Source organism: Gopherus evgoodei, chromosome 3, assembly GCF_007399415.2.
Source record: "Gopherus evgoodei ecotype Sinaloan lineage chromosome 3, rGopEvg1_v1.p, whole genome shotgun sequence".
Taxonomy (NCBI): domain Eukaryota; kingdom Metazoa; phylum Chordata; order Testudines; family Testudinidae; genus Gopherus; species Gopherus evgoodei.
Genome location: NC_044324.1, coordinates 176813455 through 176832513, shown reverse-complemented (window position 1 = coordinate 176832513; position 19059 = coordinate 176813455). Strand labels below are relative to the sequence as shown.

Here is a 19059-nt window from a genome sequence, read left to right as displayed (position 1 = left end):
TCAACTCCCACGCAGAGGGCACTCGGCATGTCTACTTGGAAATAAAGACATAAGACCAACATCTTCATACTTAGATGTGTAAAACGGGGCACATAAATCCATGTTCAGGTATCTACTAAAATTGGCCTCATTTTCAGAGATGCTGAGACATCCTGGATTTCAGCAAGATCCATGGCAGCTGCAAGTACTCAGCATCTTTCAAAATCAGGCCAGTTTTATTGCAGTACCGGCACTGCCAACTTTAGGCACTCGTGTTTAAAAAGGTTTGCCATAACACCCAATCCCCTCTCACTTGAATTAATGGCAAAAATCCCTATGACTTTAATGGAGCACAGCTGGACCAATACCTTCCTCTTTAATTTTATTATTACAAATAGATCTTATTCTGGAGACCATTAATGAAAGGGGTCTGAAACTACATAGTACTATTACTAGTGAGAGTGGTCAAACTTCAGCCCCCCTCCTTCCACCATATCCAGATATCCAGTGCTTCTTAGCTATTTCGTCTCCCAGCTAGTCCTTCTCAAGTTTACTGCACTTAGCGTCACTGGGAACCAGGCCTTCAATGTTTGATTTTTCCTGTTGTGACACCTTGTGTGTAAGCTTTCTTCTATGGAGGAGAGAAGCCCAAGATGCTTCTTGTCTAAGAGCCAAGTTCCTGCATCTCCTAAAATACCCAAATAAATCTCTTTCATAAAGAAAGGAATGTAGGTTTGACGCCAATCCAGGCAGTTCTCTAGCCATTAAACTTCATTTATCTCATGAAGGAAAACTCACTTGAAGATTATGACATTCTTTAGCAGCTTTTATATGGTATGAGGAGTCTTCATGATATTGTAGCTATATTGTATGTCAGAATAATATGTATTAGACAGTTGTGTATTATATTCTGTAACTCTTTCTCCCGGTTTGTAATGGAAGGTTAAGACTTCATTCGCAAAAAAAAAAAAAAGCTAAAACAAGCTTAATTCTTTAACTGCTCTTGTAATTCAGATGCCAAAACTAAGGACAGGGGATCATTCTTACTGAGCCTTAACATTTCAGCCTCAGAGTTGTTCTGCCTCCTTCTTAGACTATCGAGGGCTGAGGAGCCTGGCATAATGCCACCACTGCTTTTAAGAAGATATAGAAAATGTGGTAGCGATCTTAGTATTTCCTGGCCACACTCACTCGCCTCCCTTCAGCAACTCTTTACTGGCACAAATGTCACACCCAGGAGATGAATTCTTGCACTTCAGCTTGACTTCTCCACAGATTTCATTTCTCTACAATGCCACCAACTCATTCTTTTTTTGAGGTTCCCCCTCCCCAGTAATAGGGCTTGAACAAGCCCATTAAAGGCAATGGGAATCTTTCCAGTGACTTCAATTAACATTGGATCAGACCCAAACTGCTGAAAAATAAAGGGGAAGATTTTTTAATGGACAAATGAGAGGTCAGAGTGTAGCTTCCCTTTTGTGCCTTTAAAGATCACTCTCAAAACATCAATATGATCCAAAGCCCTCATTATTTTGGTCAAATATTTGTATCTGCATTCTGCAACATTCCTGCTTAGCAATAACCCAGGGCTGCAACTACAGTGCACTTAAAATATCCGTCATCTGTAAGTTTGGCCCCTTATCTCCTAAGAAATTTAATATCTGTAAAAAAGCCTCCAATAATACTGTACTTCAGAACCTGGCTTTTAATACAGCAAGATGCTTTCTGTGAGATTGTAAAGTTGCTTTGAATGATGGAATATTCCACTTCAACAGCAGCAGCAGCAATTTACCTATTGTATGGTATCAGCGGTTAACCTGTGTATTTTTGATTCAAAGCTACACTACGTGGGGGGGGGGGAAGGGAGCGGGAGAAAAGTAACCCTGCCAACCTCACTACCTCCTGCCTTCAAGCATTGCTTCCAAGTATGCCCTCTTCAGGAAAAAGTTAAGTCTACTTTATTTTGATTATAGCGCTTTCCCCAGGCAGGATTTTTTATTTCAGTTCAAATCTTTAAACCCATTACACTTTCAGTGATGCATTTTTATATTTACAGTTGACATCTTCATAGAAGAATGAAACCTTTGAGCTACAGCTCTAAAGCATGAAGATTGCCTGCAGTAAGTACTGAAATTATTTTACACCCAAATGGAGCCAGTTGTTTTTAGCTAAAATTTAATAAACCTTAAACCAATGACCTTTCTTTTACTGAAAGCTTAGACTTGTGAAAACGAACTTTCCGAAGAAACATATTTTGGCAAGCTAATACCAAACAAAGGGCTATTTAAAGCTGAATGCTTTGTCAATTTATCAGCTTGTGAACATTCCGTTCCTAAATTCTCCACTGCTGCTAAATGTATAGAACAGTGGTGCTTGGGTTAATCGAATACTATGGATCTGAGTGTGTCCCAGTGATCTCATTGAGAGTAATCAATAATAATCCAAAATCAATCAATCTACTCGTGAACTATCATTTATCAAACCTGAATACACCAAAATTATTTGTAGGCATGAAAAAGAGAAAAGAAGCTAGAAATAACAGTAATAGAATTAAAACAAAAATAGAAAACCCAGTGAGGATAATAATGAAAGATAAACTATCTGTTTGATCTTGTATTTAGCTGTGATACTCTAAACACTTTTCCCAGCCTGAGGAAGAGCACTGTGTAGCTTTAAACTTGTCTCTCTTACCAACAGAAGTTTGTCCAATAAAAGATATCTTTGCCTGTCTTGTCTCTCTAATAATGTAAGCAAACGTTCCCTCCATGCAGTGTCTATAAGCTAATGATGACTCACATTTTTTCTTGCAAATATGCCAGATTTACCCAGAGTGAATTTTGAGATACATTTTCTCTCTCGGATGTGAAAATACACACCAAGCGAGGCCATCGGTGGGTCACAGTAGTAAATGCTCAGGCATTATTTTATAAAAATAGTATTATGACTGAATTTCAAATGTGTGTCACCGATACCTTCAAAAAGAACAAGACAAATATATTGGAATACACAGTAACTGCACCTTTAAGTTTAGTAGTTGCATTTAATAGGACGGGAAAAGATAAAAATACCAAATTTCTCTACAGAATGCATGAAATAGCTGTACCCACTTATAAAACGAGCTCATTGTTGCTGAGGCCTCCTTTCTCAACATATTCACCTGTAATTTTGTCAAGGTAATAAATCCTTCCATTCATTATAGCCCCTCAAATGGACCCTCCTATTTAATGCAAATGGAAAAAGGCACAAATTGTCTAAAACATTTACTTTTGCTAACATAAAAGTGTTGGCATTTTACTTTATCCTCGATAAGCCGGTGCCAGTGGAAGTGATTATTCTTTTCTTATTTAAAGCATATCAGCAATTTGAAAGCACTCTCGATCTTATCAGGAGTATGAACAGCATAGTTACTGAAAACAGTTTGTACTGCTCCTCTCTCTTTCTGCCAGGCTATCAGATAAACCCAGCTAACTAACTGTATTTACACACAATCAAACATAAGCTGTGTCTTCGATGCACTGTAGCCTGATTTAGCATGCCATAGGTTTTCTGCTTGACATTAGCGTAACAAAAATATCAGCAGGGAATATCCCTGACTGACAACAATTTTAAAGTATAAAAGCACACAGCTAAAGTACAACGTAAAAAGGATGAGGGGAAAATAGGAGAACTTGAAAATGAATGCTTTCGAAGTAACAAACCAGTACAGAACATCTCCCACTAAACACCACATGGACATTTAAGTCCAGCAGCTATTTGGGAAATAGCATACAAGTCCTGAGACAAAAATTTATTTGAAAAATATTTTGGCTTACTAATTCTTTATCCTTTTAATTTATTCTCTTTCTTTCTTTCTTGTAGCCACCTATAATTGTAGAAAAAACTGCAATGATTTGTGAAGGGGCACGTAAGCACCTTTATCATCCCAGGCTGCAGACAACATTGAAACCAAGACTGACACTCATGATGATCCAGCCTTAGTTTTCCTGTTGAATTTGTTAAAATACTCATAAAATGCAAACTGAAGATTTTTTAAAAAGTACCTCACAGAATATTGATACTTTTACTGGTAAATACACAGTAATCTTTTATTATAATTTCCGTTTCAGAAAGGGAAATCCTTGTAAGATTTTGTTTGATTGTAAGGCATAGGAAAAATGGGCCTCATTTTTACAGGGCAAAATTCTCCTCTCACGTACAGTACATCAGTGTAAATTAAAGTAAGCCCAATGAGTTCAATGGAGAATTTGGCACGATTTACTTTTAAACTGATAGGTACTATGTAGCAATTTAAAAATGAAATGTAAAGGTGGATTTATGTAAGCCATATAAGTATATAGACAGAGTTCATGGAATTTTAGAAGACATTTTAAGTTTCTTTGAATAGTTGATTACTTACAAAATCCTCCCCTATGAAAGAACCGGCTGCTTAAGCTTTTGTCTATGAGTGCACCATCTTCCCACGCCCACTCACTGACTTTTGCTGAATACCTCTGATAAAACAGAAAAGGGCAGGCACGTGCCACCACCTGAGCCCATCTCTTGCTTCTGTCTGGACTCCAGGAACTGAATGAGCCGTCCCCTAGATTTGTAGGAGAACAATGAGATGAATTAAGCCAAGTGTGCAATGCTGTGTAATTCAGCCGATAGTTGCTTCTCCATCTGTGACACCATGGCCCCATGATTGATAGGACAGGTGTCATTCATACTAATGTAAACCACTGACAGTGGCAGCTCAGCTCTTTTAACATGACCCAGCACCAACTGTACACAATCAGCTCCTGATAGAAGAATGATGTGGTGCCCATAAGCCTTTATTCAGTTATCAGGAATTCTGGCTTTACCCCTTTATTGCTCATGGGAACAGTTGGTTAAAGACATGGCATTTCATGCCACTTCAAAACATCTGATCTGTCCCACTAGGTTAACGGCTGCTCTGAGAAGATTGCCAGCAAATTCTTTCACTGCTGGAAAAATGAATATAATTTAGTAGTGGAAATCTTAGATTCATGGCCCATTAAACAACTATAGTGAAAAAAATCTTTTGCTGTATAATTATTTTTTTTGAGAATTTCATTAAAAATTGTTATGATAGTGATTCCCATTGTCTGCTTTCAGAATTGTAACCAAAATGTTTTGTTTTTAAAATGGCATTTACTTTTACCTTAGCATGTACTTTTACTGGACACACTTTACTGTAGTAAAATGATCAAATTATTTCACTAAGCAACGTCCACCAGCTTTCCAAAATTAATTCCTCTGACAATTATTTTAGCCATGACACTTGTCAGTCAACTGCACCATGAACTATTTAAGAAGGAAAACAGCAGCTTTAACACACAAGGACAATAACACTTATCCTCTCCAAAAAGACTGAACCCTACACCCAAGTTGAGGAAGGAATTACCAAACAGTGAACTGCAGCGGGGGGGGGGGGGGGGCAGAGCGGGAATTAAATGAAAGCAAATAGCTATAAAACATAATGCTTCAGTCCTTTCTGTTGCATTTTCAATATGTGGAGAATTATTACCAGAAAAAGCCAGCTGACTAAACTGGGCAGGTCTCTTAGGTTAAGAAGTGTATAATTTCACTATTATATTAACTATTGTTTTTCATTCGGTTTTCCAGTTTTACATATGCTTAAAAGTTTCAGATGTGAGATGCAAAAGTAGTTGTTTTCTCCAAGAACATATCTGTCAACAAAACCAAAAGCGGGGCGGGGGGGGGAGGGGACAGAGAATCTGATGGATAAGGATGGATTTAATAAAACAAGCCATCTCCTCCTCCCCTCCTCACTCAAACCTTCATATGGGAAAGAATTTAACTAGTGCTCAGGGGCAAGTCAGCATCTTCATTTCATATGGACTTACATATGGATACATCTGCAAGATTTTAATGGGATAAAGTATGATTTTACGTTGTCAATTTCTGGCTTTTTTTCTCTTTTTGGGGGGGACGATATTCGAAATAAGCATCAGCAAATCATCAACATCTTCTCATTCTAACTAGCTACATCCATCAATCGCTGATCACACCTATTAGAATCTCTTTGTAGCCCACAGTACATCTTGCGACAGCTTGACCAGTTGTTTAAGGAAAGGGTGTGTGATGGAGCAAAGCTAAATCAACACATCTGTGATACTTCTGACACCCCTCAGCATGGCTAATATTAATTTGTTTTCTTTGGCTAGGTAAGTGCTGCCAAAACACATTATATATAGTATGCAGTTCCAATCAAAATGAAGAAAAGGAGATGTGCAATTTTGTTTCACTCAAAGCAACATGAAAAGACAGAGGAATAAGAGATACAAGGGATTATTACAAAGCAATAGTCTAGAGACTAAAAGTATTCTGTTTTAAAGTTTGGCTTCAGAATACAACCCTTTAACCAACTACGTCTATCCCACCTATAAAAAAACATTGCTAAGATTTTTTTTTTCAGATTTTTACTTGAAAAAATGAATAGTTTCAGTAAAATACATGACTACATGCATAAGCAAATGTGCACAGTTCTACACAGGATATTATAATCTGATTGATTAGACTGGGGGAAAGGAATTTCTGTTCAATAAACCCAGGCCATACTAAGTTACTGCAGTATATTGAACCACTCCACAATTGCATGTGTAATGTCCTGTGTTACAGGGTGTGTCACTGAGAAGATACAATGTACATTTTTAATAGTAATTTTTTTTGTTTGCATATTTGTTTGATACAAATCAGATAGTGTGCATGCAAATTATTTTTGAAGGAAATTCTACATAAATGTTGCCCAAATCTAAAATCCTGTCATCTGTCTCAAAATCAGAAATCAAGCAGAAAAATTGTACGTTTGTCACATATTGAGTAAAACAGCACCCACCCCAACCAATTCTAAAAGTTTCATCAGTAAATGATCTGTACATGACATCAGCAGCAGACTTCTACATACCAAAGATGTAGGAAAAAATTAAAATAAAAAATTCAATTGTACTTCCATCTGAAAGGAAATGCTCAAAAAATGCTGCACTAGATGATAAAGTTCAGCTTCATAATTCAGAAAGATTCCGTAATTAAAATAACTTATTTGGAAAGGAAGGACTCCCAATAACACTAACCTCCCGATAGAGCAATGAGGAGGAAAGATACACTTTGTTGTTACAAAGGAAGCAAATACAGAATACTGTAATTATATTCCATGCATTACATAAACAAATAAGGCTAAGAGGTTTAAATCTTTCAGAATGTTACAAAAATATGAGTCGTTTTAAAGCACTTATCAAAAGTCAATGGTTTATAATATCTATTGCATCTTAATTATTCTGCAAAGTACTACAGAAATGGAGAAATACTATCCCTATAAGAAATAAAGAAAGAGCACACATGAGCCCGCAAAAGCACAATTCAGTTTGAATTTTTTTTTGCATTAACGTATCACTATACTTTTACCTTTTGCCAAGAGCAATTTAAAACATTTACCAAAGGATGATTTTTTGATTTTTTTTTTTATTACTTTTGGTGAGGATGAGGTGGAGCTGAAAGAAATTAAAATTGAACCTATATTTTATATAGGTTCTAAAGGCATTGGGCTTTACATTAAAAAGGATAGGTACTTTTTTCTACAAAACAAATGATATTTTAATAAAACAGTACCATATGTCAGAGGAAGTGTGCTTTTACAATGATTTTTTTTGATAAAGGCCAAAAATTACAGGAATGCCCCTAAATATGATTACTTACATAAATTATTAGGAAGTTCAAATTCTTTATCGAAAAGGGTGGCATATTTTATGGAAACAATATTAACGCAAAAATTAAAAATGTTGGAATCTATGAAGAATCTGACAAAATCAGAAACAAGAACTTTAATATGGACATTGTTATTTATTCAGCTAACTCCCTCTTCTAGGACAAGCAAAATCAATAGATGAAAACAACAAATTCTCAGAAAGGTACCTGCATGCAGAAAAGCTGAGAAAGATCTTTGCATGTATACTGTATATACACACTACATACAATGTATAACATGCACACGTGTGACACAATCTGTTGTATGTAGACTGATAATTGATTTACACATATAAATAAATGTACATATGTGTGTGATTACATCAGTGATGTCAAAGTAAAAGAAGATGTACGAAATGTAAAAGAACATGTAATAAGTGGAATGTCAAGCTGCAGAGATTGTTGATGTCATCCCTGCACTATCAAACATACACATGAGTATGATTGGAGACAGAGAGGCTAAATATTTCACTGTCAGAGCATGTCAAGAAGTGCAATTCATTTTTCTCTCATGTGCTTTAGGACAATGACAATTTAATATAAGACTAGTGGATGTAAAAGAGATAAAAACTGAACAAACTGGCCCAGCATAATCACAGATTTCCTCCAGAGAGCTCGCTAGCATAAGGCTCATATGCACTTGTAACATATCAACATTTTATTGTTTCTTTCCTCCATGAATCTGCTATGAAGCACGAATTCATAGCAAAGCTTATCTCATGACAGAGCTTACTTTCAACTTCAGTAGGGACATTGACCAAGAGCTCTTTCCAAATGTATTATCTCTATCCTAAGCATTGTAATGACTGATATAATATTAGCAAAACTTACTAATAATTGGGGCCATTTGTTTGAAGGGTGCTAACAGATGTGTTAATAAGTTCATTCTTACTTATACTTGCAATGGGGCAAAAACAGCACCCCAAATGTCAAGGGCCATTGTAATTGGAAATATTCAGTAAAATGACTATCCTATTTAATCACACTGTTGGAAAATAATTAGGATTTAATATCATATTTTCACTGTATAATCTGTGATATTGCTATACAATATTGGCTCATATAGCTTTAAGAAATGTGGGCATACTATAGCTGCTAGACACTCTCAGCAAAGTATGCTTCAAGTATTGTTAAATATAATCATAGACAAGTTACCTTCTGTATTTGATGAATAGCACCATGTATTTGAAATTAATTGCAAAAGTAGGGCTTGGCTAATGAGGCAGTCCTTATCTTTTCTCAGCAGTGCAAGCACAAGTATTTTTCTACTGGCTCAATATTTTCTTTTAAATGCCCAAAGTGCTATTAGCTAAGTTGAAATCTGATTAAAACAACAAAACCAACACCTGAACTGTCACAATAGTCCAACGCAGCTCCAGGAAGTAAAGGCTCAGAGTATTCCTTGTTTTTTTGCATGTGTTTTTGAAAATAACAATTAAATAAATAATACCTATCGCTTCTCTCTATTGCTTCCATTCCCCATCAGCATCTTTGAAAACACTTTGCCAAGAGTACAGGTATTCCTTAGTGTAGAAGTATAGTTACAGTGCCTTCTATATGTCGAGGCTTTAGTGAAATAAATCTATAAAAGGTCTTAAAACATAGGGCTCTTCAAAAAAGGACAGCATGCCATAGAAAAGGGGAAAAAAAACAGTGGAGAAAATTATCAGCCATTCAAGAGAATTAATGGATATCCACAAGGGCTTTGCTAATAACATGGGTTAATTACCACTGCAACGCACCAGGCTCAGTAAATAAAAGAGCACAATCATAAACACATTAAAAAGAGCAACCATGACGAAAAGAGGGGCCAGCCCCAGTAAATGGAAAGTGTCAAAGGGCCATTTCAGAACAAGCCCTTTACACTTTCCACAGGATTTGAAAACTTGCCAAAGAAGTCTATGAAAAACAAAAAACAGAACTTAAAAGCAAAAACAAAAACGGAAAGATGGAAGAAGGCCCATTTGCTGTCCAAGGAGAGAACACAAAAGGAATCTATTCATTCAGACACACTTTTGGGTTTACTTCATACCAGAAAGCTTGGTTCTACATTGTGTGCTTGGTATGGCAGCTGAGACCCTTGGACTTGAACTCTAACTGCTTGCTTTATTTTTTAAAAAAGGTTAAGATAACCAACGACTCTAATATCTGAGATTAAAAATCTCCACCTTGAAGACAGTAACTGTAGATTGAAGTCAGTTGCCATTTCCCACTAATTGATGAAGAAATGTTCTATAGTCCACCCTTCCCCCACCTTCACAAATTGCAGGTATTTCCAGATCAAATTCTTTGGAAATACGAGCTATATCAAAATATTTTGATAGGGGTAGAATGAAACTAAGACAAACTCTCTCTCAGATATATACTACACACACACACACACACACACACACACACAAAATAAGTAAACACACAAACCATTCCCAGATTGAAACATGATACTGTTTATAAAAATAATATGAAATATGTACACTGGCTATCATATTAAAAGTTGTTTTTTTTTTTTACTGTACGTGACTCCAGACTAGATCCACTTTGGTTATCTAAAATTACACTTATCTTACTGCTCATAATCTGTGCATTTTATTTCTCATACTGCAGAATCAAATAAAAATCTGTGCAACATTGTAGCAGTCACATTTGTTTTTTTTTAATTACATTCTTTTGCATATTTTTGAATGGGGGATGTAGGGAAGGGGTCGAGGGGTTCAAATTCATGAAACAGATAAGAGTGAGCCGCAAAGGGCAAATGTACAGTGCACAGAAGCTATCTGAAGTCACAAATCTATTCAGTTTTCTATGTTTGGCACTCAGAGATCATGTTTAAATGTACTAAACTAGTTCCTCCCCCTCCTCCCCGTCTTTGGAGTGTTTCAATTGCCTTTCCTTCTTCCAACAGCTGTGACAACTGTTAAAACAGTCAGTAAAATTAAGTCTGCTCTATAATCCTGTAGTCAATGTTACATTTTAATCAGAGGTTGTAAGAGATTTCATGTTATGAGCACAATGATTCATTTAGAATGCTTAAACTGACACATATGTCAAAATGAGTAGATATATTTATTGCAATTGTTAGGTTATTAAGTATTATTATTAATTATTATTATTATCATTATCACTGCTGAAAAGCAAAAACCAAGGCTGCAGATGGCTTTAAGTTACTGCATTCTTTAACATGTTCTGCCTTAAAATCAAAGCATACCTAGGGATGGTCAGACAGATGTCTGTGCAATCCCAAAATGTTTTGTCAATTTTAAGCATGGATCCTCCTCTCCACAATAATTACTGTAGAAATTGTCCACTTGTAGAGATGTTTATTTCATCTGTATAGCTTTCTCCGTGGTTTCCTGTGCATGTGCACATGACAGCATGCAGTCAAAATACAACTACTATGAATAGTGATAGTTCTGGGATTTATTAACTGAGACAGAGACAGATGTGTTTCTGAGCATTAGATATTTCTGTCTGTCCACTCAACCACACACCCATCATACCCTACATCCGGAAAGTAAATTGGATTGTTTTAAGAAGACTTTTAGTTGAGCCAGGGGGTGTGGGGGGAGGGGGGGGCAGAATTAGTTTAAATCTTGCAGCAGAGCCAAAAAGACATGTGCCCTGATTTCATTTAAATGCATCTACTTTAAGAGGCTTATCTAAACTAATCATTCAAATTAGCTGTAAGAAGGTAAATTCAGGAAAGCTCCTTTAAAAAAGAACCTCTTCCTATCTAATTTTTTTTTAATTATTCTAGAGAAAATTAAAAAAATGAAGTGAAAGCTATGGCCATTGCATTCTTACACTATACAGCAGCTCACTGAGCACGGACCTATAAACCATATCTTAGTGGGCATCCTACCTTTGTTTATTTTCATTTATTTAACTCTGCAGTTTTATAGGGGGTTCTTCCCTCTCTCACCTCGAACTGTTCTCCCATTGGCAAGTCTATTTACTGCTGTTCTTTAGTTCCTATGTTATATCACCAACATACAGTCACTGTAAGTCACTTTCCATCTCTGGCTTAATTACAAATAGCAATGCAATATGCAGACACTAAGGACAGCTAGTGGGCATCTACCTATAATACATTGTCACCTCTCTATACAGCCTTCCCACACAGTATATCTAGGGCTATATTTATTATTAGCATTTTTTCTTCAGTATTACAACATTCATTGCTAGCATAATATGAAGGCACAGAAAAATAACTAGCTTCACATAAAGAAAAATGAATCAATGACAGCTCCCATGATATACTAATATTTAATCCTGAGTATATGTTGAGATCCAGTTTATAGGCTACTCATCAGCACTAGAATGCTGGATTTTGTTTGGGTTTTCTGCTTTTTATCTCAAGTATGTGTACCTAAATGTATACAAAACTAGGTAGTTAATAGGTACAGATGAAACAATTCTCTCTCTCCCTCTCTCTCACTCTAAACACATTAAAAAGTAATGTCCAGTCTTTTTCAGGGGAAAAAAACAACAAAATAAAACAAAACAGGCTACAGGCTAGTTGGAACAAATGTACTTCATTCCAGCAGTTCTCTATTAAAGTACAAAACATTAAAAACCAGTTTGGTTCTTTTCTTCCTCAGTATTTTCTTCTCCTTTATTAAAAGGCACACAATTTCCTTTTTACTAAATAGACTGATTTGTCAGTAAAGTGCTGGTTGAATAGTATTTTAGACCTGAATTGTGGAAGGCTAGTTGTGAATATTCATCCTTAAAGAGGTATTAACAGTTCTGTTATTTTCCCTGCTAACTCCACATAGACAGAAATGATAGGGAGAGCAAAAAATCTGTCATATTGAAAATACATGAGAGGCACTAATATAAATCATTTTCATTATATATTAGTTTTAAACCTTTTTTCCCTGGGAAAACGTGTTCTACTTCAAGGCATATTTTAACAATTCACTAAGCATTTGTGCCAAGTGCCTATTATTAGTACCTGAATAAGAAGTGACTGTCACACAGCTGTTTTACTGACAGTCACTGGGCTTTGACTCAAAGGTAACATTGTAGTCAGAGAACAATTCTCCACTTACTGAATTAGCAGATCACCCTCAGCACAAAAAAGACAAGACAGACACAAACGACCATTCATGCACACAGAAGCCACAAAGCACTACTTGAATCAATGTTTACATTTTTTCATTTAAAAAAAAAGAACAAAAAAAGAAAGGAAGAAAGGTACCTACTCTTCTTCGTAGTGAAGGGAAAAAGATTCAGGAAGGCAAAGTTCTACCGAATCCATGTGCGCTCGGCAACCATTATTTGTGCACCCCAGCAATAAATCAAAGTTTCCTTGACAGAGCACAGTGCAATTAACACAAATGTTCTCCTGGTGACAAGCCTATAGGCACAGCCAGTTGGGACCAAAAGCTCTCTCACTCTCCTAATCAAGGACTTAAAGCCCCGATTGGAGCTTATTAATATGAAGTAGGGCTTTACATATGCAGTCCCACTGGCCCAGACAGATACTGGATTGGTAGCACATTAGCCAATCAGATGTGAGCAGAACAGAGGCTGCACAGATTGAGAAGAGCCAGGCAGGTAGAGAGGGTGGAGAAAGTGAAAGAGACTGAAAACTGAGAGCAGGGACTTAATAAAAAGAAATGTAAATGCTACCAATATTTTCTAAGGGGCTACAAAGAAAAACTAATTAGCATAACTCTCTAGGCTCTAGATGTTTTCTGTAACTTAAAACACTGTTAGCCAGGTACCTTGAATGGAAGAAATACATGCAGACTCTCAGTTAATGTTGTGAAGAATTCATCATAAGGTAGAGAACTCAGTTTGTGCTGCCATTATCTGTTTATTCAACTGTTGTTGTTGGGGGAGGAGGGGATTGCTGGGAGGTGGGGAGGGTTTAAGTGCTTTTGCTTTTTTTCATGCATAAATGATTTTTTATCTTCTAATTTTTCTGGTACATACTGAGCACCTAAACTCAAAATTAATTGTTCTAAAGATTCTGGGTAATTGAACTTTTAACTGTAACTTTTCAATTTTTTATATATATATTTAGAACTGAAAATCTCATTCAGTACAGATTTGACAGAAAAACTACACTTTAAAAATGCATCTGTTTTAACAGCACAGGTACACACATTGCTGAGAGCACATACGTGTACATATACCTATAGTAGATACATGTTAATATGGGCATATTTAACACATTAGCCACTAATGCAAAACATTTAGATGTTGATCATAAACAGAAGGAAAAGCTCCTGCACTGATCAATTTCTTTTGTAACTGAGCAGGGATTATAATGGACTAAACTCAGCCTGTTTCATTTGAACAAGATCAGACTGCATTGTGGTAGGTCTGCATACGTACCCCTGCAGGTTTTGATTTTTTTTTTAAATTTATTTCTAAAGCAAATTTTACCAAACTGGAAGGAAAGTAAATATATCAAACCCATAACTTGTATATATGTCACTACCTACATAATCATCTTTGAACCCAATAGCTCCAAACCACTTGCCTTTTATAAGTCATAGTCATCCACCTCATAAAGAACACTCATTGAATAAACCAATTTTAAGCAAGTGATCATACACAACATCAGACATCGTTTACACTGAAAACACAAGTTTTACAAGGAGCAGCTGAAAAATGAGGGTATGATAAATTTCCCTCAAAAGCTACAGTTTATTATTAACATTACAGCTAAAATATACTTATTTTCTGGTTTCAGAGAAAGATTTTTTTTTTTCTGCCAGCCTGCAGTGGAAATAAATACCAGCTATTTATGACAAGGAGATAACTGCTACTTTCTTAAGAGTGGAGGACCCACAATTTTTTATAATTCAGCTCTAATGTGCACAAATCTTTTGTGACTGGAGTCCTACATGATGCAAATGACATAATCTTTAAGATCAAAACAAACCAGTGCACACCCTCAGAATGCATGAATAACATTCACAAATGGGAACACAAATGTCTTCTTCAAATCTATTACACAGCTTTTGGGGGAAAGAAACCCAAGAAATTAAGTCCAAAAAATATAAATGCAATAGACATGTTTGAAGCTCTTTGTGATGGAGAGTGATTTCCAGTGTAATGTATTTAACCAGATGTAAAGGATGGGCTTGCTCCTTACATATGCGGCATAAAATACATGCAAGTTTAAGGATCAGACTTCATACAGCAAAACTATGGCTCTCACTACCGTATAAAAGCAGGTAGTAAAAACTTAATTACCAGTAGCATTATGTTGTCTATATTATTAAATGTGAACTCGGTAATTAAGATGTAAATTCGGTTGTGAGCAGTGAATTAAAAGAGCTCTGAGATGTAAAGCCCAAGCATTTTGCAGACACACCATATAGACAAAAAAATATTAGTTTTTATCAAATCTTAAAACAAGGAATTTCATCATTTTATGGCATTAAAACGCCTTCTTAAAAAAGCACTTTGATAAAAGAAATGCTGTGGTTGTGGGAACCAAATCAGCACTTGAAAATTAAATATTTATGCTATTCTATAAGAATCTTGATTTCCATATAAATCCAAAGTCCAAATCCCACTAACTGGTTTATTCATGCACGTCTCCAACAAAATATAAACCAATAAATGTCTTCAGTTTAAATGTATAACTTTAAATATACATATACGCTCACTATAAAGTAGCTATTTTCTAACTATACTGGCATTTGGGTTTGAAATTCCTTCAGACCCTGTACCTGTGTGTGTTTTATTATTAAAAAATAATCCATGAAGGATCTATATATATATATATGAGTAATTTGATACTGTACTTTAAGTATGACTTGTATCATCGTTTTTACTGGAACATATATCATGTGAAATATGATTATTAAGCCATCTTAAACCTTATCAGACCAAAATTTAACTCCTGTTTACTTTTGTTCATTATCTTTTAGAGTGTGTATTTATACTCAGCAGCTGAAAATCTGACAGTCTATTGCCTTCTCTTGTGGTCTCTCTTCCATCCTTTTCATGTCCATATAGTTTCCACTACCTCTTTGCTTTCCCTCCCTATCCAATCTTTCTCTCCTCCTATTAACCATCACTACCTTTCCACCAACCATCTTTCATCCAAGCAAGCAGCTGCCTTCACTGCCGTGCTGCTCCTTAGATGACCAGAAACACAGTGCTATACTTTACGCGTTGATAAACAAAGCAGTTAGCTTCCTCCCCGGGACTGAACGTGCCACCTCCACTAGACCAGGGTCTGGAATTCCATCTACATGCTTGAATTTCGGTTTCCCCAGTTACTGTTCAGCTAAAAAAAATGAAACGCTAGTACAGCAGATAACTGAGGCAAGTGTGTAGTTAAGTTTTCTCAGTAAAAACTTTATTGCACAACATTTGAAATAACTAAAAAGCACTGGGGGAGGGGAGATACAATCAAGTCAGCCACTGGTTTACAGAATTTCTGCAGAGGGTATGGATTAAGAACATGCCTGCATGTACACACACGTGTCTGAAGTAACTTATCAAAATCTACAGTGCAAAATCTTACCACAAGGAGTATACAAAACACAGTAGAAATGGAATCAAAGAGAAGGGGGGGGGAACTGTCATGAGTGTCTGCACCAGTCAATGAGAATTACTGTGCAGTGTCTGCATCTCCACATCTCTCTGCACATATAATTATCCCCAGTACATCTTTAAGCATCTTCACACTTAAATGCAATCGACATTTCAAGACACCCAAGCAGCCAGATTCCTTAACCACAGCTACCTCAAGGCAACCGAAGAAGTAAAGATTCAGTGGCACTTTACAGAAGCAGCACAGCACGTCGTGCCAAGTGCATTATATTTACTTAAAACAGCAATGAGGAAAAGACAGTTGGGTAGGGACAAAAACATCAAAAATTCAAGCACCTGCTTTGAGATTATTTATTTTAAAACAAATACTCTTTCTGAACCTATTAGAGTTAAGAAGGATGTTCCCCACCTCAGCAAAATCTATCATATTTTCAATAAAGTTTGAATTAAAATGTTGAAATATCACTGGCTGTTTGAAATGAACTATGAGAGGACCAAAGTACTCTTTATTTGTGATTCCCTCTTTGCCACTCTGCAAATAACTGAGTGAGCTAGTGTCAAATAAAAACAAATTTGTGTTATGCTACTGAATGCTCAGCATTAAAATTGCTCTGCTGTTGTCTTAGACACATAATTGGTTTGGACACACGGATTTGATTTTGGAGTTTTGCCTTTTGTGCTTGTTATTAGAAGGCACGCAGTGCATCTCTGGACACACTGTTAATGTTGAAAAAAATCCTTTGCGCTAAAAAGTTGCAAACTTTGTTCACGTTTGTATATAGTTGGGCAAAGGGTAGCAGATAATTACTTCAGAAACGTCTGCTACTTCAATCTATATTTAGCATTAATCACTCCTTGCTTTGATCTTAGACAAAAAAAAACCCAACGCTATCTCAAAACGTGCTTTAGGACTTCATCACAGACCAGGAATTATTCTCCTACACACAAAGCTGAGGGTTGGTTGGTTATTTTTTTAAACTTTAGCAGATGAAATTTCTTCTCTAAGAAATCACAGCAATCACTTTGCCATATTACCGAAGTACATTCAAGTCACCAGATCTTAATAAAACACGGCATATTTTCTATTTCCTTTATTTTCAAGGACATGGGCACTGATATTTAAATGACTGCCTTCACTGATACAGAATAGAACCCTTTCATACTGCTGTAAGTGAAAATTGTTCTACTGAACAAAATACCTTTTCCAAAGCCTAAAAAAAGGTGCCCACCCACTGCATGGCATCCAAAATAAGTCTATTCTCATTAGAGATAAATGGAGCATCCGCTCCAATATTGACATTTTTCGATTACACCAAGCTCTTATCCTAGTGTAAGTTTCTTCAGAGAAGCAGAAATGCGTTACTGTCTCAGACAGCCAAGGATAAGATGACTGAGGGAATTCAGTTGCTCTGTTTAATTAATACAGGATTATTTCACTTTCATTTTGTGAAGCTAATAATATGACTGGTGGAATGTCAGTAAAAATTAAATCATAAACTAGTGCAGTACCAAAGGGGAAACTTACTTTAGTTATTGAGTATTCCCAGCAGAAATCTTGAAAATCTTATACATATTTACACTGATAAAATACCACGTGTACTTCATGGGATACTGCAAGCTTTCAACATGTATTTACAGAGCAAGAGTTAAGATTTTGAGATTACACATTAATAAATGAGTTGCAGTTATATTGTTTCCTGAATGTTAAGCACCAAATGCTAAATGCAGAAACACATTCAAGGTCAATGTCCTATTTTAGACCTTTTCAACAGCTGTGGTATTATGATAATCACACTTAAAATATTCCTATAGAAAGAGTAAATTAGCCCTTTTCACTAGAAAGATGATTATGATAAACAATAAATCTGAAAGAGCACAAATTCATATTTCTTTTTTCCAAAGAAATGAATTGCTGTTCCTTACTGTGACAGTGGCATTTCCATGCAGGAATAAAATAGAAGGGTCCACATTATTCTGGTTTTGAATTACCTTTTATTTTTCAAAGGTCTTATATTTGAGAAAACATTTTTCTACAAAAAAGGTTTGTTTGCCAACAGAACAAAAAACCCCAACATTTAATTCTCAGTCTTTCTTTCCCCTCCACAACCTGCATGAAACATAGTATTCCACAAAACAAGACGGCAGAAAAGAAAAACTTAATATCAACAGCCATTCCTAAGTGAGATTAGGGTTTTAGTTCTGACTAATTGAGGTACAAGATCTGATGGGTTGGCAACGTCTTTTTTTTTTTTTTTTTTGCTTGTCTTCCTACCTGACTGGAAGCTAAAGGAGCTAAAAATAGAAAAGAAGAAGATGGAGTGCAAATATTTCCCCAGTGAAAACACCAATAATCTTTACCGTGAGCTGACATGAATTGCTTGTTACACTGCCCTAGGATATCATGGCTTGAAGCGACAGCACAAACACACACACACACACACACACAAAAGCCACTAGCCATCCTCAAAGCTATTGTAATATGTGTTTGTGCATGTGCATGTTGCAGGCGCCCCTATGACATTTGACTTCTGGCCGATACACCTGCCAAACAAAACACATCTGCAGTTTGTTTTTATCCTCAGTATCCCAGCCCATCTTCCATCACTCTTCTTTTCTTTCTCCCCCTCCACTCCCTTTGCTCTGGCATTTTTATTATTAATGTTATTGCTATTATTACTGTCCAAGCATAAGCTGATCCACAGGGGAGCCTGTGTAATTTAACCCCTCAAGCTCTAAATTCCTTCACATGTGCCAAAGACACAGGTTTGTTGTTGCCTCCAGCAATATCCCAGG

The 19059-nt window shown here is 36.1% G+C and overlaps 1 protein-coding gene across 8 annotated transcripts in view; it reads right to left on the bottom strand.

The window, feature by feature from the left end:
• Positions 1 to 19059, bottom strand: part of ESRRG (estrogen related receptor gamma) — a 509353-nt gene that overhangs the window by 210723 nt on the left and 279571 nt on the right. The window contains exon 1 of one of the 8 annotated variants that reach the window (XM_030557496.1): positions 12945 to 13105. The exons of 6 other annotated variants lie outside the window; for them this stretch is intronic. In XM_030557496.1, coding sequence (XP_030413356.1) covers positions 12945 to 13000 — 56 coding nt within the window. In that variant the 5' untranslated portion in view covers positions 13001 to 13105. Of the gene's footprint in view, positions 1 to 4375; positions 4532 to 12944; positions 13106 to 19059 lie in introns of those variants that run through there. One more of the 8 variants, XM_030557501.1, reaches the window with a different exon arrangement.